A 25,628-nucleotide genomic window follows, 5' to 3' on the forward strand; every position below is an offset into this window, starting at 1 on the left:
ATCCAAGAAGCATATTTTCCCCTCACTTCCTGTCTGGTGTCATCCCAGGAAAATAGGGTGAGGGGATCTTTCTCCCCGTGGATTTGACTTCTCTGATGTGGTTTCTAGTGGCAATGCTGTTTTGCAAAGGATTCTCTGATCCTCTTCTACTCTGCCTTGTGTGGTTAATAGCCCTGCCATGTGTCTGGTTGCACTAATTTCCCAGGGATGAAGAGGGTAAGTTTTTAGACTGTGCGGTTCCAGGAAGAGGGAGGGGGCTGTTGATTCTGTCCACAGAGCATCATCATTGCCAGTGAGAGGGCTGGGCCAGGCCATCCTATTCTCCCAGGTTTCTCTACTGCAAATGTAACCAGTGATTCATGCATCATTAGAGTTGCAAGCTTGGAGTTAAACTGCCCCTGTGTGTGTGTGTGTTTAACTGCACACTGACTGTTGGAAGATCACTGATGTTGAACTCCAAGTTTCCTTTCCATTTCATAGAATCATAGAATGATTTGGGTTGGAAGGGACCTTAAAGATCCTCTAGTTCCAACCCCCCTGCCATGGGCAGGGACACCTTCCACTAGACCAGGTTGCTCAAAGCCCCGTCCAACCTGGCCTTGAACACTGCCAGGGAGGGGGCAGCCACAGCTTCTCTGGGCAACCTGTGCCAGTGTCTCACCACCCTCACAGGAAAGAATTTCTTACTTTAGTCTAATCTAAATCTATCTTCTTTCAGTTTAAAACTGTTACCCCTCCTTCTATCCCTACACTCCCTGATCAAGAGTCCCTCCCCACCTTTCCTGTAGCCCCCTTTAGGTACCAGAAGGCTGCTATAAGGTCTCCCCAGAGCCTTCTCTTTTCCAGGCTGAACAACCCCAACTCTCTCAGCCTGTCCTCACAGGGGAGGTGCTCCAGCCCCCTGATCATCTTCGTGGCCTCCTCTGGACCTGCTGGAGCAGGTCCATGTCCTTCTGATGTTGGGGGCCCCAGAGCTGGACACAGCACTGCAGGTGGGGACTCATGAGAGTGGAGTAGAGTGGGAGAATCCCCTCCCTCACCCTGCTGGCCACACTGCTCTTGATGCAGCCCAGGATGTGGTTGGCTTTCTGGGCTGTGAGCACACATTGCTGGCTCATAGTCAGTTTTCCATCCACTGATACCCCCAATTCCTCCTCCTCAGTGCTGCTCTCAACCCACTCATCGCCTAGCCTGTGTTTGCATTTATTTTGTATTTATTCTGTCACTGTAGCAGAGATGCTTTCCCTTCCTCCAAGGAGGTAAGTGGGTTGGCTTACTTTGAGCAGGATCATCCCCAGGGCACTGGTGGCAGCAGGTTGCTCTTGGAAAGCAAACCTCTTCATCCCTCTGAGATGGGAGAATTTCATCCTGCACCAGGGAACGGGAGTCTACCACATAGTTATAGTTATGTGCATGGCTGTGTCCTACTGCCATAGGGTGCAGGCCCTCCTCACCATCAGGCATGCTTGGGTACTGCACCGCTTCCCAGCCTCTGCTGTATCTGCTCACCTCCTCTGAGGAGCCGGAGCATGGGTTTCAGCCCTGCATTGCACCCTCTTCCCCCAAAACAGGTGCTGTTCCTCTGCTCCATTTCATTGCAGTGAGGGTAGGTGGCAGGGGACAAGTGAGATCCTGCAGGGACCTTTCTGCCTGCTGCAACAGCCTGTCCCCCTGGACTGGATTTGGCTTTCTGGAGAGCTGTGTGGTGCTATGGGAGCTGTGTGTGCAGGCTGGTGAGGAGCCTGCTAATGGAGACAGGAGCCTTGCAGTGAGGAGCCTCTGCCTCTCTCTCCTGACCCCTCAGGCTCTTATATGAATCAGTTTATTAAATGGGGAAAAGAGGGACCTCGTGTTTGTTTTGGTTCGTTACATGAATCTCGTTCCCTCTAGGAGTCCCGTGGGATCAAACAAAAGGACTTGTTTTATGGTTGGTTTTTGCTGCTGAATCCCTGAGCCAATTTAGTCATTCAGTTGGTGTCCCAGCAGCAGGGCAGGAGCAGTGTAGCTCAGGGGTAAATGCTTTGTGCTTTTTGGGAAAAAACCCAACCAACCAACCAAAACCCCCACAACCAAAACACCACTGCCCCCCTCCCCCCCCCCAAAAAAAAAAAACAAACCAAACAAACCCAAAAACCAACCAACCAAATCCTTTCAGAAAGTGTCTCTGGTTTGAGCCCCTCACTAGCATTAGGCTGCATGCCTGAGAGCCTGGGTTTCCCCTACTCAGGCTCTGCCCCTGTCAGCCTCCCACTGTGTCCCTGGCCAGCGGGAGCAAGGCCGTGCCCCTGGCCACGTGGTGCCCACAGTGCGATGCCCCGTGGCAGCCGATGCCACTGCAGTGCTCGCCTTGCACTGTGGCCAGCAGCCTCCTGGCCTCAGCCCTCCTAGTGCAGCTCCTCATGGTCTCACCGCCCCTGTGAGCAGTGCTGGTCCGGGATCCCCCTCATCCAAGTGCCTGCCCATGGGATGTGCTTACAGGAGAGAGTTCCTGGCCAATTTCTGGCTGTGTGGTGATCCTTCAAGAGCTGATAAGCTGCCTGGGCTGGGCTGGCTGTTTTGATGGATGGTCTTCTGCCCCCATTGCTGATGGGCTGGTGGGGGTGCTCTGGGACACCCCACTTGGGGTACCCCATTGTTTCCCAAGGCAGAGCTTCGTTACCCATCCTTGGGGAGCACTGTGCCAACCCAACATGTACCTGAGGCATCATGCTGCTCTCTGCAGCTATGAAAAATAAATAGCTGGGGGGAGCTTCAGCCCTAGATAAACCTGCTCCCGTCCCTCCCTGGGATCCAGGCCCTCACCCCCTCTGTTAGTAGCAGAGCAGGAGTGAGAAGGCAGAGGGTTAGCCTATGAGCTGCTGTCAGACAGCAAAACTGCAGCTGGTAGCGCTGGGCACCTGGCATGCACACAGCAGCAGGAGGGGCCTTGGGCATCAGCCTTGGGCATCAGCCTTGCCCAGGCAACGCGGAGTGCCGGCTGTCACCTCCCAGAGGCGTGTTACTTTGCTGTTGCACCCCGCTTCCCAACCTCACCCTACCATTTCTGAGCAGAGGAAGTGACTGCTGCCGGACAGCTTCCTCCCAGCCGCTTTTGAAACAGCGGGGTGGCTGTCGCCATCACCCATGAGAGCCTTCCACCACCCTCTGAGAAAGGAACCAAGCAGAGCTGTTTCCCATGGGGCTAGCGCGGTGCCTGGTGGCTGCCTTCCTCTTCCTCCTCCTGCTGGGTGAGTGTCCTGCCTGGCAGTGGGGGCTTTCCTGGGGCAGGTGAGGGGAAAGTCGAGCACCTCCTTGGTGTGGATGGGACCTTTGCAGGTCAGTGGCCATTGGGGCACCTTGCTGGGTCTGTGGGGCCAGGATGGTTCTGCTGTGGCCACTGCTGCTCTGGCTTAGTGGCCGTGGGAAGAGCTGTGGTGCCATGTTCTCCTTTTGGCATTGTGGTTTCACTCCGAAGTGATAGCCTGGACCCTGGCATGGTTCTGGTGAGGGGATGTGCATGCCCCTGTTGCTGGGGGTGTGGAGGGGGTTACCTCATCCCCCCTTTCCTTGGGAGGGGGTTTCTGAGGGTTTCTTAGGCTGTGTCACCACCAGCTCTCTTTCCTGGCCTGGTCCCCATGCTTGATTTTGGACTCGGTGCCCACGTCCTGTGGGCGTTTGGCTTGGTACATGTGCTGAGCACCAGAATAGACTGAGTGTCACCACTGGGAGCTTTGTGGGAGGGGAGGGTGCAGGGATGTCCATCACCTCCCCAAACCCTCTGCGGACAGACATGGAGGGAGCCCTTGATGCTTTCCAGTGCCCCCTGCCTTTGAAGGAGCTCTTGCTGGCCCCCCTTTCCTGCATTGTCCCCAGCTTCTGTCTGTGGAGAACCTCTGTAGCACCCAGCCTACCAGTTCCCTCTGTTCTCCCATGTCCCTTGGCTTCTGTGTTGCATCTCCTTCTCTGGCAGTGGTCAGCCCTGGTGCCTGCTCCTTTTCCCCTGCAACTTGTGCAGGACCTGAATGCTTGGCCCTCTGAATTTTAACACACCACAAGTTTCCTCCAGTGATCTCAGCCCTGTTGCTGCTTCCTCTGAACAGCTGGCTGAGAGATGCTCTCCAGCCATGAACAGGCTTGACAGCCCTCTGGCCATGATGCTCTGGTCTCTGTCATGTGACCACCAGTGTGCTGGGAGACAAAGTTCAGAGGTCTGTTTTACAGGACTTGTTCTTACAATTGCATGGGGTGTGAAGTCCCTTGGAGTTCGTGCTTCAAGAATAAGTCTGCACAGTAATTCTGTTCAGTATTACATTGTGGTCCTGTGCACGCCCAGACCCACTGCTGTTTTGGGTGTGCAGCCCTCGGGTAGCATATACCCCTGCAAACACTGCGTGTGCTGACTGTTTCCCAACAGGTTTGAGCACTGGCCAACGGGTGGTGACTGTTCAGAAGGGACCCCTCTACCGCGTGAGGGGGTCCCATGTCACGCTGTGGTGCAAGGTGAGCGGCTACCAGGGCCCGGCGGAGCAGAACTTCCAGTGGTCCATCTACCTGCCCTCGGCCCCCGAGCGGGAGGTGCAGATCGTCAGCACCGTCGACCCCTCCTTCCCCTACGCCATCTACGCCCAGCGTGTGCGCAGCCGGGGGATCTACGTGGAGCGGGTGCAGGGGGATGCTGTTCTGCTGCACATCACCGAGCTGCAGGACCGGGACACTGGGGTATATGAGTGCCACACACCCAGCACTGATGAGAGGTACTTTGGGAGTTACAGCGCCAAGACGAACCTCTCAGGTGGGTCCTGAAAGAGACCCCTGCTCCCTGCCAGGCAGGGGTGCAGGCAGGTTTCCACTGCCCCCACCTTTGCACTGGGGAGAAGCGCTCATCTTTGGGTCTCTGACAGAGGGGCAGCTGGGGAAAGGGGTGATTAATGGGACAAATTAAAGGGGTGATTAATGGCACAAACTTTCTTTCTCTCCTTGCTGTGGGATTGCTGTCCTGCCCCTGGGGGGCCAAGGTAGGGATGCCCAGATGTCCCCTTGCAGGTTGCTCTGGCTGTTGCCTTCTAGCCAGGGCAAGGGAAGGGAGAAGAAGCCTCTGCTGTCCCATGGCCTGACTTTAACTTCAGCTCCTGATGCAGCCACAGCATTTCACAGCTAAGCACTTAGGAGGGCAGGAGTTTTCAGGGTCTGTGTGTTAGCTATTGGTGTCCTCTCAGGTCAGGATGCGGGACTTGGCCTGAGTGGGATACCTACAGACAGAGGGAGGTAGCAGGTCCTGCAGAGCACTGGGAGAGGGAAGGCAAGGGGGTGGAGAGGCAAAAGGAAAGGCCCTACTGTGAGTCCACAGTAGGTATGGTACTTCCACTTGGTGTTCACCCCTGTTTCCTCCTTTATCCTGGTGTTGTACCAGCCTGCACTTGGGATCATGAGGGGCTGGATCCTAATCTCCTTGAGGCTGCTTAATTAATACTGCCTGTAATTTGAAGAGGGTATTGCAGAGAGACTCACTGTGCTTTCTTCCCTGTTGAGGTTTTAACCATTTCACACCTTGGCATAGGCTGATGGAAGCTTTGTCAATCAACTACAAAAGATATTTCTCCTATGCTGTCAGATCACTTAGGGCCTGGCCATGGTTTCACAGTGACTGGCAGGTTGCCCACTGAGGCCAAGAGATGATTTTTCCCGTGACCAGCTGCTCTGTGTTTCTCCCCTGTGCTCAGTGATTGCAGACACCCTCTCGGCTTCCATGGCACCCCAAGTCCTCACCCATGCTGAAGGGGATGCGGTGGAGCTCACCTGTGAGGTGTCAAAGTCCACTGCCCAGCACACACATATCTCTGTTGGCTGGTACCGTCTTCAGGGAGCAGGAGAGAGCCATGCCGAGGAGGTCCTCACCCTCTCCAAGGACTTTGTCTTGAGGCCAGGGCCCTCTTATGCACAGAGGTTTCTGGCGGGGGACGTGCGGCTGAACAAGGTTGGGAACACTACGTACAAGCTCTCCATTGGGGGAGCAGAGCTGTCCGACCAGGGGCAGCTGTACTGCGAGGCGGCCGAGTGGATTGAGGATCCTGATGAGACATGGAAAGACATCTCCCGAAAGCAAACAGGGAGGACGTTGCTGGTCGTCACGAGCCAAGGTAAGGCCCTTGCAAACTCACATGTTGACTCCAACTCCTTTGTGCATTCAAGACTCTATAGCAGCAGCCTTTAGTGGCCTTTGCCTGCCTCTGCTGCAGCCCAGGGTGGGTCTGGCTGGTGGGTTTGGCTGCCTCTGCCAGGCACTGAGGGGCATGGACTGGGTGAGCCCAGCAGCCTGTGGCAGCCTCTGGTTCGGGAGCTGTTGGTGCTTCTTGCTTTGGAGGGTCACGCAGCTGAATCTCCAATGCTGACAGGGATCGTGTAACCTCACAGGCCTACGTGAGGTGTAAGCAGAGAGAGAGCAGCGTATGCCTGCAGCAGCCTGGCTCCTTGTCAGTGTTAAGCTCCAGTGGGTGGAAAACCACACTGTTAGACTGCCTTGAGGGTCTCTTGGCCTCAAAAACTGAAGTAGACAATAGTCAGCTGCCTGTCATGGTGCCTCGGCCATGGGCACCAAGGGACGTGGGGATGTGCTGTGTGTGCTGCATGGCTCTAGTGTTGGCTGAAGATGGCTTGTCTGTCCGTGCTGTCACCAGTCTACTGGTTTCCAGAACAACTGGCATTGCTGTTCATTAGACCATCCCTGTGTCACCTCCTAGTAGTTCATATACGGCAGTAATGGGACTGCGGGTCAGACTGTACTTTGAAGTGGGTGCACCAAGCTCCTGGCTTATGCTCTAGGAAAGTGTAGTATTAGGTATTTAGAAAGAGGAAACTTAGACCTGGTACTACATATGAGATGAATTAAAATAGGCAAGTTTGAAAACCAGGCCCTTGTCAGTGCTGCCCATCCTCCTCTACTCCACTCAGTCTCTGCCAGGCATCTCCTGTTCCCTCTGCCCAGCAGCTTCCCATGGCTCCTGGCATCTGCAAACTCTGCATCGCCTCACCCAGGGCAGGTGGGAGACCCCCTCTCTTCCCACTGCCCTGGGATTGTTACAGCACTGTGTGTTTGCTGCACTCCTCTGAGTACCCTGCCTGCCATCCCTCCTGCCACAAGCCAGCTGTGGTCCCTGGCCCTGCTCTTCTCCCAGTTGCATGTGGGTAGCTGTACCCAGAGGAAGGGAAAATCTCTCTTTCCCACCAATAAGTTTTATTTCAAAGCAGCTAAGGCAGGCTAATTGATGCCCTTTAACATACGCAGTAGTATGCAGTAAAACAGGACAAGTCTCTGAAAACCTGCCTGAGGAGATGGTGTATCCTGTCCCCACACCTCAGGGCGGATGGAGGAGGTTGCAGAGCCCAGATGGTGGGGGAACTGGTGGGGAACCAGTGTCTCAGCAGAGGGTGGTGAGTCAGAGCAGGAAACCAAAGGAAACGGATGGGTAAGGACCAAGCACCCCCTGTGTGGCTCAGGGGGCAAAAGGTATCAGGGGAAGGGAAGTGCAGTCTCCCACCCTCAAAGTCTGGTTCCTGAAATGTGGCTGACTGGCAAAGCTTTATTCTCCTTAATACGCACTGTTTGCAGCAACAGCTTTCCGTGTCTGCTGCTGCCTGGCGAGTGATGGCAGTCAGTGCTCTTTCCTGCATCTGCTTGTTTAAGAGGGTTCATCATGACTGATAGTGTGCAGCTTTGGGTACCAGTGCTACAGAATCATTTAGAAATAGAGAAACCTTGTCAGAGTTTAATGTTTGCTCTGTGGTAGCCATTAGGGGTAGAAGGGGAGGCAGTGGTGGTAAGAGGACAATATCATGGTTGTATTAGAGCTGCTGGTATTACTGGGGGGAAATGGCAGTGGGTGTACAAGCCCTCCATCACATCTGCAGGGTTGGGGTCTCCCTCCAGCACCCCATGGGAGAGCCCAGGCTGCAGGGCTGAGTGCTGCATCACACTCTGACCGTGGCCAACTGCTCCATCGGTTTCTATAAACTCTCCAGCAAATATTTGGGAATGCCAAACGTATCTGCAACGACTGGCATTCCTGTTCACAAACTGTTTATGAACCAGTGTTTAAATTCACAGGGTACTCTCTTTCAATAAATTATTTGAGTCCTTACAGTGGCAGTCTGGGAGCTGCTCTGTTTTACTTCCAAACTACAACATGTAGCCTTGTCCCTGTTAGACATGGGGGGGATTGCAGTGACCCAAGGAGATGGAGTGGTGTGAGCTAGGCTGTCTGCCCAGGGAGTCAGGGCTCAGCCCTACCTCCTGTTTTTTGGCCGTGCCATTGCTGTGTGGGGTCATGGCACAGGGTTTTGGGGCACCCTGTGTGTCTCTGCCTGCATCCACTCTTCAGCCAGGCTGATGCCAGGAACCAGGGAGCATTAGCAGCAGAGGCTTTGCCCTGTGAGGAAGGTGAGTCGTATCACAGGACCCAGAGACAGGGTCCTTACCTCAGATGTGGCTGACTGCCCAAGAGGGTCTGCCAGGGGGAAGATGACTTTTTGCTCCCCCTGTTGCTACCCTCTTTGCTCAGCACCTGCTGCTAGTTGGTATGGGGGGCAGGACAGGGACTAGGAGGTGACTTCCATCTCCTCTTGTTTCCCTCTGACCTTCCTATGCTGTGACAAGTCTTGACATTTTTGCCTTCTGTAGGAACTAACCCAAAACCTCTCCAAATTGGAGAGCGTCTCTTGTCCACATCCTGCAGCAGCCAGCGAGGGCTGCAGCATGTGGGACTGGCAGCATCAGATTCAGACAAGCAACATGAATGCCAGCCCTCCACACACCTTCTCCCACCACAAACAGCAGAGTTAACACCACTGAGTGATAAAGCCCCTTCGTGCCCCTTTCTGGATTAAGGGTTATTTGTTACATGAAGCAAAACAGCTGCTTCAGGGGAGGGAAGATGGAGCAGCCCCCCCCAAAAGCTGATGCCTCTGGGTTAGGGCAGTCCTTGGTTTGGATGCCTGAGCTGAGTGGGGGTGGCTTTGGCCTGAGGCCATCCCGGTGGGTGCTCTGCTCTGGGGGTGTTAGCTGCTCCGAAGTGGGGAGCTCACATCCTTGGGGCTCTGGTGCTTCCTCCACCTGTGACTGCTGGGTAGTGCCTGGACCTGGCAACCATCTCCCCATAGGCAAAACTTTCCATCCTGATCACTTTTCTAATGAAAGAAAATGTTTCAGTAGAGAATTCCCTCACGTTTCCCTCTGCACAGCCGTTGGTGCTGCCAGGTGGGAGGGAAGCGTGGGCAGGGCCACCCAGCACCCTCTTTGCTTTTGATTGCCCACAGGCAGAGACCTCTCCGTGGACATCGCTGCTGCTGAAAGCTCCCTTCCTGAAGGTGATACCTTGCAGCTAAATTGCATGGTGGAATCCCAGAAGAGCAACAGCAAGCACTTCCAAGTGCTTTGGTTCCTCAACAGCGTGGAAGTGGCCAGGGTTGACCCCCATGGGGTGTTGATTTGGAAGGAAGAATATAAGGAGAGAGCCAAGCTGGGGCAGCTCCAAGCATTCAAGCAAAGCAACACAGTTTATGTCCTCACCATCTATGAGGTGAGGCTGAAGGACAATGGTACGTACCACTGCTCTGTTTCGGAGGTGAAGACTCCTGGAGACTTTCACAGCATCCAGACTAATCTGTCATCAGGTGTACAAGTTGACGTGAAGCCAGTAGGTTAGTAAATCCTAATGGCTGCTTTTCTGGGTAAAGCCTGCAGTGATCCCTGACTGGGGAACACTTCAAGTCTGGCCTCATCTTGGCAGAGGCAACACACTTGCTGTTTGCAGCAAGAGTGCAAATGTGCCATAGATTTTGGTAGATAATAATGGAAAAACACTTGCTCTGGCAACCATTAACATGACAGATGCAGCAGCTGTCAACAAAACGTAAACCTTTAGCTCAGTCTCTTTGCAATAAGCTTTGGGACAAATAGAGTTCTGGGGAGGTTGGGTTCTCCTGTGTCTTTGGTACAGAAAATTGTGAGCAATGCCTGTTGCCTGAGGGTCACAGGATGACCCAGCAGAACAGGTACTTCTGGACAGGGGGAATCGTTGCTGTTTCCATCAGGGTGCTCTCTCTGTTTTGGAGGGATGACTTGTGAGAAACCCCTGTAAGAAAGATGTGTAGGAGACTCTTGGTTTCCTTGTCATAGCTAGACAATGACTATTCTGATGCAGCAGGAGCTGTCTGTGGGGACTCTTTCGTAAGTATTTCTTTATGTATGTGTCCATGTCCCAGAAAAGACGTTAAAGAAGAAAAAAACCCAAAGCCCACAAAGCCCTCTTCAAAGTTATAAGAAAAGGCTGTTCGAAAATTTCAGACAATTCCTTTCCTTTTCCAATGTCAAGATTTATCTAGTCTCTCCATTTAATGCCACAGTATCTTTGGCTTTCTTTTTTTTTTCCGCAACAACATCCCCTCTCACACAGTAACTGTTGTTTGCAGAGCGCCGCATGCGCCTGTCTGTGTCTACCAGCACGCCACAGGTCATGGCGGGAGATGCCTTGATCCTCCTTTGTGAGGTGCAAGGAGCAACCAGCCCTGTGTCCGTGCAGTGGTGGCACCTGCCACCGCAGGACCCAGGTCCCCGGGTGCCGGTGGCCACCATGGAGCGGGACGGCACCCTGAGACTGGGCAGCACCTACCGGGACAGTGGGACTCGGGGGAGCCTTCGGCTGGAGAAAGCGAGCTCCAGCGTTTACACCCTGGTGATCCCCAACACGTTGGACGAGGGCGACGGAGGGCGGTATGGGTGCAAAGCAACAGAGTGGTCCCGAGGCCAGAGTTGGACAGAGGAGGGGGAGACAGCAGTGACAGTCAGCTCCATGGGTGAGTGGGGCCACCCCTGTTTCTGGGCTTTCAAGTTGGACATGCTGGAGGCAAGGCTGGAGAAGCGGGTGGACGCATGTGGGTAGAACAGAGGTCTGCGGTGCCCTGAGCTCCGCTGCTGCTGCAAGGTGGCCTGAGGCTGATCACTTGGCCCTGGAGTGCTTCAGTTTCCCCATTTCTAGTGGGGTGCTTGAGTCCTCCATGAGATGTTCTGAGAGACAAATGGGACACAACAGCTAAAATGCCCGGAGACTTGAAAGGCAGGGCCTTGCTCAGCAGGTCTTTCTGACTCTCTCCTTAACTTGAAATACAAACTACCCGTTCTAGCAGCATAATTACTTACAGTAATTAAGCTCAACAAAGGTACTTGCTGAGTTGTATGGTGGCCTTTGTCAGAGATACACCTCTGGTGCTGGCATCTCACCGCTTCTGCCTTTGTGTCTGAGCACAGAGCCGCTAACCTCCCCAGCCTGCAATGCCCATGCTGTTTCTTCTGTTGATTGCTGGAATGGGTGCCTTTATGGAGAGGCAGCTTTTGGCTGTGATTTAGAGTGTTTTTCCTTTCTTATTGCTGGGCCGGGTGACTGAGAGCACTGGTGAGGCCACGTGAGTTGTTAGGCTTTTGTGGAGGGTGGAAAGAAGCAGCAAACAGGGCAGCAGCATCAGCCAGAGGATCCCTGGCTCCCTGCCATGGGGTAGGACTGGGGATTCTGGACGAGAGGGTTGCCTTGAGGACCTGGGTGTGGGAGAGGGCCAGGGACTGCATGGGGCTGGAAGATCACAATGCAAGTTGGGGGACAGCTGCACAGGCAGAGGATCAGCGGGGCTGACGGGTGCCATGGGGCTGCAGTGGTGGGGGCAGTGGGGATGGTGCTCTGTGGGAAGGGTGGCGGTGAGGTGGCATGGGGCAGGATTTCTGTCCCAGTGCCAAGGACTCTCTTCTCCTGAGCAGGTCTTGGTCTGCACGCCACGCTGAGAAGCCGAATTGCCACAGTCAAATATGGGCAGAGTTTTGAACTCGTCTGCCAACTGAGCGCTAGCTACACCCTCGAGGAAGTGCCAGTGTCCGTGGGGTGGCTTTTCCAGCCCAGTCCAGCCTCCGGCCACTACCATGAGCTGGTCCGAGTCCTTCCCAGAGGCACCATGGCCTGGGGGGCAGCGCAGCCACACTTCCAGGGGAAAGCCCAGCTCACGAAGGCTGCCACCTCCTCCAGGCTGCGCATCCACAGTGCCGCAGCTGCCGACGAGGGGACGTACCAGTGTGAGGTGGAGGTCTGGAGGAGGAACACCCTGTCGCTGGGGCAGCCGGCAGCCACCGCCAGATCCAATGCCGTGGGAATAAAGGTGGTGCTGCCAGGTAAGTAGTGCCATGGGTACTTCTTCAGCAGAGCTCTCTCCTTCTGTAACTTCAAATCCATCAAACATAACCAGGGACAACCAGGACCACTGATGGCTGGGGTGTCCCAGCAGCATCATCTCCTGGGGCCGCATGAGACAGTGCTGCCTGTCCTGTTTCTTCCTCAGCACCCACAGCTCCTGACAACACTCTTGGAGGCAAATTTGGTGTTGGGGAGTGACAATGTGTATTTGTTTGCAGATTATGCCAATTATGTAGGGATTAGTTTTGCCACTAGGATTTTAAGCCTTGTTTCTGGGAAGTAGTCATCCCTTCCAAGGAGCCCAGTTGAATGCTGGCAGTGTGAGATGCCTCCCACAGTGTGTGCTTCTCGGGGGCTGGAGGGTGGTGGAAAGAGACTGGCCCCCCAAGCTGGTGCTGGGAGATGTCTGTGTCCCCCTGATCTTCCCCCAGTGTATTTGAGATGTGCTGAGAAAGCGCCAGTGCTCTCTGTGGGGCTGGGAACCAGCTCTGAGCCACAAGGTGAAGGGGCTCTGGGCGGAGGTATCTCCTCTGGGGCATGGCTGCACTGTGCATCTGGGGGCTCTGCCTAGGGTTCCCTTTTAGGGCCACCTCTGCAGGCCAGGTCCGCAGTGCCACCATGCCTGCCAGCATCGCACAGGGAGCCTTGTCCTCTTATGGAAGAGAGATGTTGTGAACACACCTCAGCCCCCCAGCCAGCCCACCACACACCTGCTCCCTGCCACCCCTGGCAGCAGCATGGTGTCATCTTGCCCTGCCCGTGGCTGGGGCTGCTGGAGGAATTGAAGGGCTTGTTCCAGCCAAAACCTCCGAGCCTGTGGAGGCAGGTGTGAGAATATGGGGTGGGGTTTTTCCCCCTCGTGTCTGTTCTGCCAGCAAAAGAGAGTTCTTGATCTTTTTTCATGCATTAAGTGCTTCCTCTGATCCTTGGATTTTTGGGATCACAACCCAGTGAACTGAAATTATGTGTTTTCTGTGTTTTTTAACTGATGGGTTTGCTGTAGCATAAGCTGATAGATTTCCTTCCCTGTTCAGGCTCGTTTCCATGGTGCTCTTCCTCCTGCTCCGCTGCTGCTCTTTCCTCACCCCTGTGGAGCTGTGTGCTGGGGTGCTCTGTGTTACACCTGAGCTACAGCCAGCTGGGGGCAGGGAGGCTGCAGGGTGGTACTGAGGCTAGGGGTGACCACAGATAGTGTCTGTGACTGTACGTTAGTAGTGTAAATGGCGTTAAGATGAGCAGGTGTAGTTGTAGAGTGTCTACGCAGAGGAGATAATAGCAGCAGAGCAGCAAGATACTATGATGTTTGACTCCAAATGTATTGCGTCTGTTACTGGATACTGCAACGCTGTAAAGATGGTGGGAACTGGGAGAGGGCAATGCACGGTGGGAGGTGGCTGCTGCATCTAGTACTGCCTCTCTTGGAAAGGCAGCGTGAGCCAGTGAAGGGCATTTGGGAAGGTAGAGAAGTAAGTTTGGGAAGGAAGTAAGATCTAGCAGCAATGGGATGAGGTGAAGCTGCAGAAAATGAAGCTGCAAATCATGAAAATCACCAGCCTGTTTCTGCACATATAAAATCTTATGGTTGGAGCTAGCAGATGTGCTGGAGTTCTTGACTTTTGCTTTGGCACTTTGTTTACCCCTTGGTGTCAGTCAGTGCTTTAGGAATTTAGACGCCATTGTGGATCTGGCCTGTTGCTTCAGACAGGGTGGACATGCATGAAAAGTCATAACAGGAGGGGAAGGAGGGCAGGTCTTTTCCATTTCTGACTTCTTAGGTAGTTCAGCATCTGACTCTTGGTGGGGTCCCATGGTTAGTGCTCTGGGCAGGCAGATGCTGCCCAACTCTAGCAGGGATGCTCCCATCAACCTCTCAGCACAGCTGCTCGCAGTGGCTTGCCCTGGCTCTGGAGTGAGCCGTGGGGGGCTTTGCACCCACCACCCCTCTGGCTGGCCAGCCTGCATGGGTTGCTGCAGCAGCCATGCCCTTCTGCGTGCTCTGCTGCTTCTGGGCCAGGCAGAAAGTGCAGCATCAGCAGGCAGGGTTCACAACGAGATGGGCAGCTAGAGGCTCAGCTTGGTTAATTAAATTGGAAATGAAAGGGGAAACAGCACCATGGCTTTCTGTGCCAAAGGAAAAGGCAGGCTGTTGCTCTGCCCTTTTCAGTAACTGATCTTTAGTGGCAGCGAGAAGAGACCTGGAGCTGAAACAAAGGGGCTTTGCAGCAAGTGCTGTCCTTCCTCTCAAGGTGGTCTTCTCCAAGAGTGTAACAGCAATTTTTCTCATAAAAATTAAACACTCACAGCAGCAGTTCCCGTGGTTCCTCTCTGAGCTCTAGTAGGTTTTGCTTCTCTGGAGTATTTTCTGCCCTGGTGGGTGTCAGGCCAGGCCATGCTCAAGTGAGAGGCTCCCACTGGGCAGTTTGCTGTCTCCTGTGCTGGCAGCCTCTCTGGGTTTGAGGAAAGGTCCTGGGTTTTACCCATCTGCCCCTGACCGCAGCAGCGCTGCCAGGAGGATCTCGCTTGGAGGGAGGGCATATTTTGGTCCAGCATGGCCCCACAGCTGACTTTCCTGAAGCTGCTTTTTTTCCGGGAGAGGTGGCATAGCTGCTTGTGATGAGCAGCAGGGCTGCTCTGCCAGCATGCTGTCCCCGGCAGCTGCAGTTGGGGAAGGCACATCCACGTGTCTGACACGGCAAGGCTGTTCCTGATGTCCATCTCCTCCGGTCCTGCCTGTTCCTCTCCTGTGGCCTTGGCCTTTGAAATGGGAGAAAAGTCTTCAGTTGAAATACCTGGGAGTAATTTTTCTTTCCCTTTGGTAGACTTTGCTTCTGGGTCCCTGAATAAAGCTCCTGGGCTTCAGCAGGCTGGCTGCTCTGTACCGAGCAGCTGAAGTTAAGAACCAAGTGTCTCATTTTTTCCAGTGTGATCAGTTCACCTGTCTCAGAAAGACAGGGTGGCTGAGGTTGGCAGGGACCTCTGGAGGTCATCTGGTCCAACCCTCTGCTCAAACAGGGCCACCTAGAGCAGGTTGCTCAGGACCATCTCCAGATGGCTTTTGAATATCTCCAGTGTCCCTCTCTGAAGATTTGTGCTTCCTTAGAGCTGGCTCTGGGTTGGGCATGCTTTTAAGTACTGAAGTTGGAAGACATCAGCTTGCATCTGGTTCCTAAGTGTGCTCAAGTCTTCTTGATCTTTGCATGGGTGGATCTGATGAATTTGCCCAGCTTCGAATTAGGGTGATTGCTTTCCCATCTCTTCTGTTTCTTGCCCTCACCTATTTCACCAGAGCAGCAAATGTGCTCTGTGAAGTGCAGGACAGCACTTTGTTGATCCCTTGGGAGCAGGAACCTCTCAGACCTCCTGGTGAATGCTTGCTGCTTAAATCCTTGCCACTGAGGTGAGGCAGTAAGCAGATAATGGGACTTGTGCAAGTCCTGCTGTGGAGGAAACTGTCAAACCTTTTGGTGAAAATGTGTCTGTCTGCAGTGTGGAGAGAAAAGGGAGGAAGAGCAGTAGACTGCAAAGAGAAAAGAGCAACATAAGTGGAAGTGAGCAGGGAGATTTTGTTGGCAAATTTTGAGATGGAGGCAGACACAAATGCATGGTGTGTCAAGAACCATCAGTTGGGATATTTTGCATTGACCGGTCTCAAGAGAACCTCTGAAGTGGATTGCTTGAGTTTCAAGAACAAATACTTGAAGGAAGGGGAAATGTGTGGTCTTTTTCCTGTGGTGTCCCTCTTCCCCATCAGCCCTTGTGGGAGAAGCCGCAGCTCCCTCCTGGTCCACAGACCCTCTCCATAACCAGCTGCCAACAAATCCCTCAGGGAGGTGCTTTGGAGGAGAATGCCCTCCTGCTGAGCCTGTGGCTGAGGGCAGGAGGCTGAGACGCTCTGCGGGGGCATCTCAGCGTGCCCCCTGCAGCCTGTCCCCCAACCAGCACCCAGGGGCTGAGCTTAAGGGAGCCTGGTTGCCCCCAGCCTCCGCAGCACAGGGCACCCCGCTGCTCAGCTTGTATGCAAGCAAAATGCTAGGAATGGAAACTCAGCCTACAGTCCCTTAAAACCCTGATGGTGTCTTGTGCTGAGTAATTTCTGTCTACCCACGGGTAGATATCTGTGTGTACCCCTTCACCTGACTGCTGGCCCCATCTGACAAAGGTGGTGTCTCAACGTGGAGGGGAAAGCCAAGGGGAAATGCAGGTGGTTGGAGGCCCTTCTGAGGGACTGGTTTGCAGCCTTTCTGCTGATGGAGGAGAAGGAAAGGTGCCAGCAACAGGTGATATACAGCGGGAAGGGGTCCCTCAAACCTGGAGCAGCATGGGCGTGTCGGGAGCATCTGTGTACAGTTGAATGATTACTGGGTATAATCACAGCGGATGTTCAGGGCCGTGTTATGTGGTTTCCGATTAATAACCACAGCAAACACCTGAGATAATGACTGTTAGTGAAACCCACACAGGCTCTGTAGTGTCTCTGAGATAAGGCACTTGTTCACAGTCTCTGAAGCTGTGGGCTGGTTTCGTCACTTATGTGTGAGCCTGCTGATAGAAGCAGTGGTAGACAGACATGTTTGTGTCAGACGGAGGCTTTGCCTCGAAGCTCCAACACAACAGCTGCCTCCATCCCCCAGTTCCTGCCCCGTGGTCCCTCAGGCACCTCCTCGGATACTCCCCTGCCCAGTAGCACCCAGTGCTTCCCCACCACAGTTCAAATAAGGGTGTGTGGATTTGCTCTTTCTCTCCTTCCCTCTCACCCTGTGCTCCAGCATCCCCTAATGGGTCTTTGTTCTCTGAGCACCCTCTTCTTCTCTTTTCTTTTGGCAGGTCTCTCAGGCCAGCCTTATTCCTTTACTTGCCAACATCCCTGTATTGGCAGCTGCAGCTGGCATGATTATTTTGTTTCTCCATTTTAGAAAGCAAGCTTCAGGTAGCTACGAAAGAGAGCTCTGTGGAGATTGCCGGTGGTGCTGACACAGCCATTGAGTGCAGGATCGTGTTTGCCCAGAATAATTCTCAGTTTGCCGTTACGTGGTACCTCCTCCCTCCTCCTCCAGCAGATGCAACCCCCCTGCAAATCGTAAGGACTGACTACACCAGTCTACTGGAATATGGGGCTGAGTTCAGCTCTCCTGCACAAAAGTCCCGATTCCTGAGCCAGAGGGTGTCCAGCAATGTTTTCTGGCTACGGATACTCTCTGCAAACCCTGGGGACCAGGGCAGGTACTACTGTGTGGTAGAAGAATGGCTCTGGCTGGTGGACAGCTGGTACAAACTCGGAGAGGGAGCATCGGGAAGGACCACGCTGGAGTTCAAGCTCCCAGGTGAGCAGGCAGTTATTTCTTGTATAGGTGCTGCTGGAGAAGGTTGGATCAATTTATGATGGGGCCCCTGCCAGGCCTCTCCTAAACTGGCAGGGCTTAGGAGAAGCAGCAGCTCCTGCGTTGGATCTGAGACTTAGGGATGCAGGAGGTGTCAGTGCCTCTCAAAGGGGAATAGGGAATTTATCACATCCTCCCAAACCAACCAAGCTGGTATTTTTGCCACTGGCAGATGATGTCTAATACTTCATAACAAAGTGAATCGTGGCATTTTCTTTTCCCTCCAACACATGGTGTGCTTGGTTGGTTGTATAGTGCTGTGAGTGGAGAAGCTGTCCTTTCCTGGTACTCCTGAGCATCCTGAAGCAAGACACTCAGTTTTCCTTGCCCTGCAGCACACTGCTGCTGAGAACAAGGCTGAAGGCTCAGCTGCTCACACCCTGGGCACTACACTGCTGACATACACTCCCTGGCTCAGTTCTTCCCTCTTTCAGCCTCACTTGGTTTATGCATTGCAGCCCTAAATAAGGTGGATCAGAGAATTCCAGCTTCCTAAATAGTGTTTTGTCCAAAAGATGCCTTATCACTTATTTGGAGCAGGTAGAAAGTATTACAGCAGAGTGTTGTGAACAGGGGGCAGAGATGATGTGGGGGAGGGGAAAAAACACCCCAGGGAGAATGAGTCACAGGAGCAAGGGGACTGTGGATGTCCTGCAGAGGCTCTTGCAAGAGGCCATCCCAATCCCCTACGCTCCGCTTCAGAAGATTTCCATCAGCCTGAGGGTGCAGGCAGGAGCATTTCTATGGCATTGCAACACTGCAACATCTCTTTCTGCTTGCATCCTACCCCAGAGCGTGAACTGCAGCTGGAGAAAACCAACCGCAGCATCTCAGCGAGGGAGGGCGATGAGGTGACACTGCACTGCCTGCTGCAGGGTGCCCACCTGCCCACCACCCACCTCTCGGCCACCTGGTTTCGTGGGGAGGAGAGTAGCCACATCAAGCCCCTGCTCACCCTCCACTGCGATGGCGCCATCGAGTACCCCCGGGAGAGCCTGGCAGGGAGGTTGCACCTCCGCCGCCCCACCGCCGGCGACTTCAGCCTGACGCTGCGCAGCGTGGAGGAGGGCGATGCAGGCGTGTATCACTGCCAGGTGCAGGAGTGGCAGCCACAGAGCAAGGGGAAGAACTGGGCTCTGCAAGCCTTGGCACACTCAGGGTACACCCACCTCACTACCATCCCGCCAGGTAACGCTGCTGGCTGTGAGGGGCTGCTCACCCCACACTGGTTCCCCCTTAGCCATGCTGGGGTGTGTGGGGGGATGACAGCTCTCTGCTGGCGGTGCCAGATGTATTGGCAGGGATGCAGCAGGGCCAGGAGGACTGGCTAAGGGATTGCAGGAGGGGTCAGTGCTGGAAAGATCGCCAGAGAGATCCAGGGGAGAGGGGGGAGCCCTTCCAGGGACACGTGCTATGGGCCTGGCTGGGGAGGCAATGAGATCCCATTCCCAGTCCCGTTGATCTGCCAGGACTGAAACCCAGCTGCTTGGCATTGTAAACGTTGGAGGTGCTGGTCGGATGAGATACCAAGAGCTCTGACTGTGAGGCATGTGGTCCAGAAGGTACCATTGAGTGCATTTGTGTCTGCAGTGCTTTGTGGCTTGTGGGCTCTCTGAGGGACCATGGGCACAAACCCCTGCTCTCAGTTGTGCCACTGGGGCCAGAATGCTAACTGTTTGGGGGAAGAAAATCTTGGTGTGATTTTTCCAGCAAGTCCATCTCCAGTGAGGTCTCTAAAAATAGCTTCGGTCCTCTTGGGGTGAGTTGGGGTGCATATGGGTGCAAAGATAGAGCTGGATTCTGTATACAGAATTTTCGATAAATAAAAGCAAAGGTTTCAGGCAGGCACACACAGTGTTTTTAGGGAGGTAACAGGAAGAAAGTACTCTCTTGTTGCCTCTTTGGGGAAATAGGAAATAGAAGGCTCAGTTGACCTACGTGGAGGGAAAAATATGAGCTGTGAAATCAATCATGTTGCACCCAGCTGAGAGGAGCCTGGAGTTCTCATGCTTCAGCCCTGGAGCTGCCATGCCTGAAGCCAGCCTGGGTGCCTACATGCAGTTATAGCTTCTGCAGCAATTGCCAATGCCGACCGATGTGAAAGAGCTCCGGGGACCCTGGAGAGGCCCTCCCTTGTGCCTGCTACTGGCACAGGCAGGCATGGAGCCTACTCGCATGACTCTGCACCTACAGCAGAGCTAATCTGGATTTAATTGCACAGGGAGGGACTGACAGCACTTCATCCCTCTGCTGTTATGTTCCTGCTGTTGTCCATCACGGCTCCCTCTGGCACTCAGATTTCTCCGTCATCAGCTTCCTCTGTCTCTTGTTACCCATTACTGGTGGAGTAACCATTGCTAAAATTGCTCGGTAACTGCTGGAAAATTCTCCTTCAATTTCTGTATAAGTGTTTTTGCCAAGTGGTTTTCCTGGTTTTCACAAAATCCAAGAGATTAGCTGGGTGTTGGTTGGTTTGGGTTTTTTTTTTTCTTGTGTGTGTGTTTCTCCAGCGATGCAGGTATCTCAAAATGCCCCTGTGGCTCACAAATGTCAATGTTTCAGAGTTTTCTGAGTGGTAATGACACAGCCATGTGCAAGTATACCCATAACCAGGAGTAACTTCAGCTCTAATCCCTGATACTGCCCTTTAGGATACCTCCTTAGTACTATAGAGGCAGTCACGAAGTAGAGACTTCTCCCTGTTTTCCTGGGGGAGAGTAAATGCTGCTTCTATCTATATGGATGGGGCACAAAACTTCAGAGGCAGAGAGGTAAAAGCCAGTTTCACCGCCAGGATAGCCCCCAGGTTGATTCATCCCTAGGGTCACACCTAGCCCACCAGGCTGTGTGGGTCCCCCACCAACAGCTTCAAATCAACAGACCCACATGCTCAGCATGGTTCTGCAGGACAAATGTAAAACATCTGCACGTGGGTCTTGGATAAAAAGGAGAACTGAGGAACAACACTTTGAGATGGATAAAACAGACCCAAAGGAGTCGGCATGACCCTTCATGGTAGGCCAGATGCATCTGAGGTCAGTTTGTGGTGTTGAAGCCACATGTCAAGTGAAGAGATTTGATGGCCAGGATTAATGGGTGGCTGTAAGGAGCCCAGGACAAAAATGGAGAAGCTGCAATTGAGAGCTTTTCAGCTAGCATGGGGCTGATCAAACATGTTTTTTTGAAGTACCCATAGGGTCCACCAGCAGTACAGGCAGCCTGCACCTCAACTGGGGGGATGTTCTGCAGGAGCTGCCGGGGCCAGGGATGGGGCTAACAACTGCCTGCAGCTCAGCAAGGCATAGGATAGCAGAGCAGCAGAAGCAAGGAGGGGCAGGTGTCTGGGTGAGACAGGGACCTCCTTGATCTGTTTTCCTTTGCTTTCCTCTTGTCCCTCCTTGTTCAGTGGTGCAGCCTCTGACAGACCTCTACCTCACCCCACTGTCACTGGTGTCAGGCAGGCACCTGAGGGGTGAAGGGTATGTGGCTTTTCCTTACTGAGCCTAGTTAGCTGAATAGCTGTGCTGTTTTTGTTGGGTCGTTTCAGCTGAATGAGATGGGGCCCTATCTGACCTCCCAAAACAAGAAATTGAGGCAAATTACCTGGTTTCTCTCTGCCTTTTCCTCAGGTAGCTTGTACGAATTCTTAAAAATTGGTAGCTGTTGAAGATTGAGGGAAAAGTGATAAGAAGATAATCTATAGAAACAGTAGGAGAGAGAAACCCAAACTAGCTTGGAGCCTCACTTTTTTTTTTTTTCATTTTTCCTTCCAGAGTCAACCGTTTTGTCTAGGATCTGCTCATCCCCACCACTGCTGAACTTCATCCTATACTTACCACTGGTTCTGATCCTTCTCCTGGCCCTTGCTGTCTTCTGCTGGTACTTCAAATCCAGGAAAAACAAGAAGGGCAACATCACAGGAGACCAGCTGATGGAACTGCAGGAGGCTGAAGGGATCAAGAAAACTTAGCTGGTCTATAATGGCAGATGTAACTTGAAGTGGAGCTGGACAGCTGAGGACTGAGTACTTGTAGAGGGGCTCTTTATTGTTTTGTAGTAGCTCTTGCAATGAATCCGTGCAGTGAATCAGTGGAACAAAGCAGCTTTGAATTACTAAACAAAGAGGGGTTTTGTAACAGGCATTCCTGTCTCTTAGGTACCCACCCATTTTGCACTCTGTTCATTGTGGTATATTTGAGGTCCTTGCAGTATGTGTCTCCCACTGTGGATGGAAGTCGTGTTATTCCTGTACAGGTATAAGGGGAAAAAAAGCTCTTTTTGCACTGTGACACAAAAGTATCAAATTGCTACTCATTTTAGGTGGCTTGACAAAATCTGCATGGTGTGCAGGCTAAAAACCCGTGGCAGAGCTGGGAATGAAGTACTGGTGTCCCATTTTAAGGCATTGCACTTGCCTCTGCCCACCCTTTACTGGAGAAGCGCTCAGACACTGCTGTCCCCTCGTTCTGAGAGTGCCTGTGCCCAAAGAGCATTTTCTCTGACAAGAAATGGGTCTTCATCACAAAACCTGTCACAGGAACATGAGGAATGAGCAAGGCTGGCTGGGTCTGAAGAAAGTCTAGCAGGGATACCACAGCCATTCACAAAAGATGAATCCTGTTGACCCAATAAGGGACTTGCATGGAGTCTTGGATCCCAGAAGGAAGAAGTGGACACCAAGCCATCTTGGAAATGAGTGTACAAAGACTGTCCAGCTCCTTTTGCTGGGACTGCTGTAGGAGCCCCTCATGCCTGGGCAGTCCATGAGTCAGGAAGCTGCACGGCTGGGACCTGGTATTAGACACCTCCAGGTTGCACCCTGTAATTAAAAAAAACATGTATGTGCTTGTGAGGCAGTTCCTCTGTGCTCTGGGATCCAGCTCAGGCTCACCTTTTCAAGGCTGAGGAGCTCTGCTACCTGAAGCCTGGCTGGCTGGCTGAGGAAAGGAGATTTCAATCCAGTACCTATAAGTCAAAGGATACTCGGTCCCTAATTGTGCAACGTGGGATGTGGTCCCAGCGAGTTGTAAGGTCAAACATCAGAGCGACACTTAAAGCACCATCCTCAGACAAAAGCAGCCATATGGAAATCATGGCAGATGTTTATGAACCTGATTCCTTTGACCAGAGGGAGGGTCAGAGACACCACAGCCCCTCTAGTCCAAGTCCTTCACTTTCCTTACAATTAGAAAAGCTGCCTGTCCTGTATCCCGAGGACCTGGGAGGTGCTTCAGTCCCTTTCTCCCTGAAAAAGCACTTTTTGCATAAGATTGAAGACTACTGCTCTTGTTTCTCTGTTCAGCCACCTCTGCCTGCACTGGCTGGCTCCAACTTGCTCAGCCTTTCCCTGTGAGTTATGTTTTCTGGACCTTGTGCAGCTTTTCCCTTTGCTGTCCTGACCCCAGCTGTCTCTCCTGCAGCGTGAGTGCTCAGAGCCACACGTGGGGCTCTCTGGAGAGGTTTCCCCCCTGCCTTGTGGGTTATATCCCGTTTACACATCCCAGTAGGATGTTTGATTTTCTGTGTTTGTGTGACAGCGCGGCACTGTTTGCACTTGGCTCACAATTGGCAGGCTCCTTCTCCTGCAGATTCGCTGTCTAGCAAGTTTTTTCTCCACTGTGTGTTCAGGCTGTTGACTTTTCCTATCTAATTGAAGCACCGTTTGCACGGGCCTGTTGAACAGCTTTCCGCACCAGTTTGCGAAAGATCCTGCTGTCTGTTTGTCTTAGTCCTGTCTCGATAACGCTTTAACTCAGGGACCAGTTTCAGTCTGTTTTGACAGAGAAGCAGATGCTCCCAGGACATTAAACTCCTACAAGCTTCATGAAAAGTGGTAGCTGGATGAAGGAGAGGAGGCAGGCGAGTTGTGCCACGAAGGGAAGGCTGCAGTGTGAGTTGCCTGACAGCCAGCCCTGAGCCAGCTGTACGCTGGCTGCCTGACACCCAGCTTGTAATTAGGGGATACAGAAAGGACATGTAGGTGTGTTAGGGCGTGGGAAAGGAAAGAAGGAACCATTTTTGACCATTAGCTACTAACAATTAATCTGTGCACATTGTTTATCTATCAGTTTTGTGCTGTTCCTCTCTGTTTTCATTTGGATTGTTTCCTTAGCTTGCTCGTAAGAGTACCTTGGGACCATACTTCACAAGCTTTGGTATAGTCAAGGATACAGGATGCCTACTGCTTACCCCTTCCCACGAGGCTTGCAGCTTTCTTGCAGGGGAGATTAGATAAGTCTGACATGCTCTGTTCTTGTTTAAAACAAACAAAAAATTTCTTTTCTTTTTTCTTGTGTTCTTCTAAGGGCTTGTAAATACTTTGTCCCTGTATGTCCCTGACAATTGCAGTTAAGAAGATGTAGGTGTTCGGTTTCCCCTTCTTTTTAAAAATATTTTGCCATTTTCTTGTCACTTGGTGTCTCACACCTCCTCAGGTATTACTGCAGCAAACCACTAACAGATGGCTTGACAGCCCATTCTGCATGTGTCTTTGGATGAACCTCATCAAGACCAGGCTTCTGCTCAAAAATCTTAACTTATTTAGGTTGTTACTCATTACCAGAGTGCTGGAGTGGTGGTATGGGACAGTGCCTACCCTGCTGAAGTGGTCGCGTGTGTGGGTCAGTCTCCGTAAGCTGTGCAAGCCCTGTGAGCGACCTGGCTGGGTTTGGTACATCCCCCACTTCTGCGCTGGCGCCTCACTCAGCCACCTCAGCACTCCAATGCAGGTCTGTGGAGGCATTTTTGCTGCCATCTGATCTTCACGTAAAAAGCTGCAGACTCTACTGCAACATGAGATTTTTGTGTCTGGTGGACTGGGGAAAGAAGGTGGGCAGAGAAAGAGGGAGGTTTCCCTATCAACGGGGCACTTTCTTCTTCTGTCCTGTTTTCACTCAGTTAACCAGAGGCTTGTGTAAGTAGCAGTTTTCTATTCATGCAGGTTTAGAGGTTTTAATTTAAGTTTGTAAAATGTGCCTAGGGCCTTGATGAAAGGGTGTGCAAGAAGAATGTGTGTTTTTGCTGTGGCGGGATTTTTTTCCTCTGTATTTTTTTTTCTGGCTTTGCTGGATCACTGCCAAACCTTTCGGCTATATATTTTAAGATGTATTTTTTTCCATGAGTGAACTTAGAGTTGTAACTTATCAAGCAAAAGCTCCAAAACAGTGCTATTTTTAAAGAGAACATTTCACTGGGCTGTGGTAAATGTATGAAAGGGAGAGAGACGGGGGGCGGGGGTGGGGTGGGGTTAGGGAACGGTGTTGATTTTGCTGCCGGGGCTCTTGGCCACCTTCACCCACCCCCATCACCAACATTTTTTTCCAAGTCCAGCCTCTGATATAAATTAGAACAGCTGATAATATATATATTTAGCTGTTATATCCCCGTGGGGGAAAATGATGCAACAGCACAGACCCTGCAGCGCAGCAGTGCCCCTGTCCCACCCTGTCCCCCAGATGCGCCCTTGCCCAGGAAATGTCCTGTGCGAGGGCAGTGTGCGGTGGGAAGGTCCAGGGTCCTTTTGTAGGTTTTAAAGCAGCTTGAAGGGGCTACAGAGCCATGCAGAGCTGGGTCCAAGAGGAATGAATCCACTGGGAAGTGGTTTCACGGAGCTATAGAAACACAAGCGCTGTGTTGTGCTCTTGTGTTCCTATAGGAAGGTATGGAAACAGTGAGGCAAGGGGAGAGCAGCATTGCTTCCCAGGCAAACGAGCACAACCCTGCAGTTTGGCAGACCCTCACTGTTCAGAAGATGGATGATGTGAGGGCAGGACGGGTGGGAATATAACCCCTGCGTTGTGTTGCCTTCCTGGAATGCTTTTATGGCACCTGACTTTGGGCAGGAGCAAGGCCAGTGCTCAGTGACCAACCGGGTAGCTTGCCCAGCATGCAGTGGGACAAAGGGTCCCACCAGTGATGGTCTCACCTGAAGATGGGTGCACTGGCGACCTTTCGCTGCAAGGCTCCTCCATCCTGTAAGGTGGGAGGGTGGGTGATGAGTTAGTTGCTGTGCAGGAGCAAAGGGAAGTGGCTTGCAAGCAAGGAG

General features: G+C 52.7%; 1 protein-coding gene across 1 annotated transcript; it reads left to right on the forward strand.

Moving 5' to 3' along the window:
* Positions 1 to 1,462: 1,462 nt before the first annotated feature.
* Positions 1,463 to 22,429, forward strand: CD101 (CD101 molecule). Its single transcript, XM_074860761.1, has 11 exons — positions 1,463 to 1,606; positions 2,228 to 2,510; positions 3,268 to 3,315; positions 4,394 to 4,771; positions 5,700 to 6,116; positions 9,289 to 9,672; positions 10,444 to 10,827; positions 11,780 to 12,184; positions 17,120 to 17,527; positions 18,377 to 18,772; positions 21,358 to 22,429. The coding sequence occupies exons 1-11, from the start codon at positions 1,463 to 1,465 to the stop codon at positions 21,552 to 21,554; spliced, it is 3,444 nt and encodes a 1,147-aa protein (XP_074716862.1). The 3' UTR covers positions 21,555 to 22,429.
* The last annotated feature ends 3,199 nt before the right edge of the window (positions 22,430 to 25,628 follow it).

Source organism: Strix uralensis, chromosome 2, assembly GCF_047716275.1.
Source record: "Strix uralensis isolate ZFMK-TIS-50842 chromosome 2, bStrUra1, whole genome shotgun sequence".
Taxonomy (NCBI): Eukaryota; Metazoa; Chordata; class Aves; order Strigiformes; family Strigidae; genus Strix; species Strix uralensis.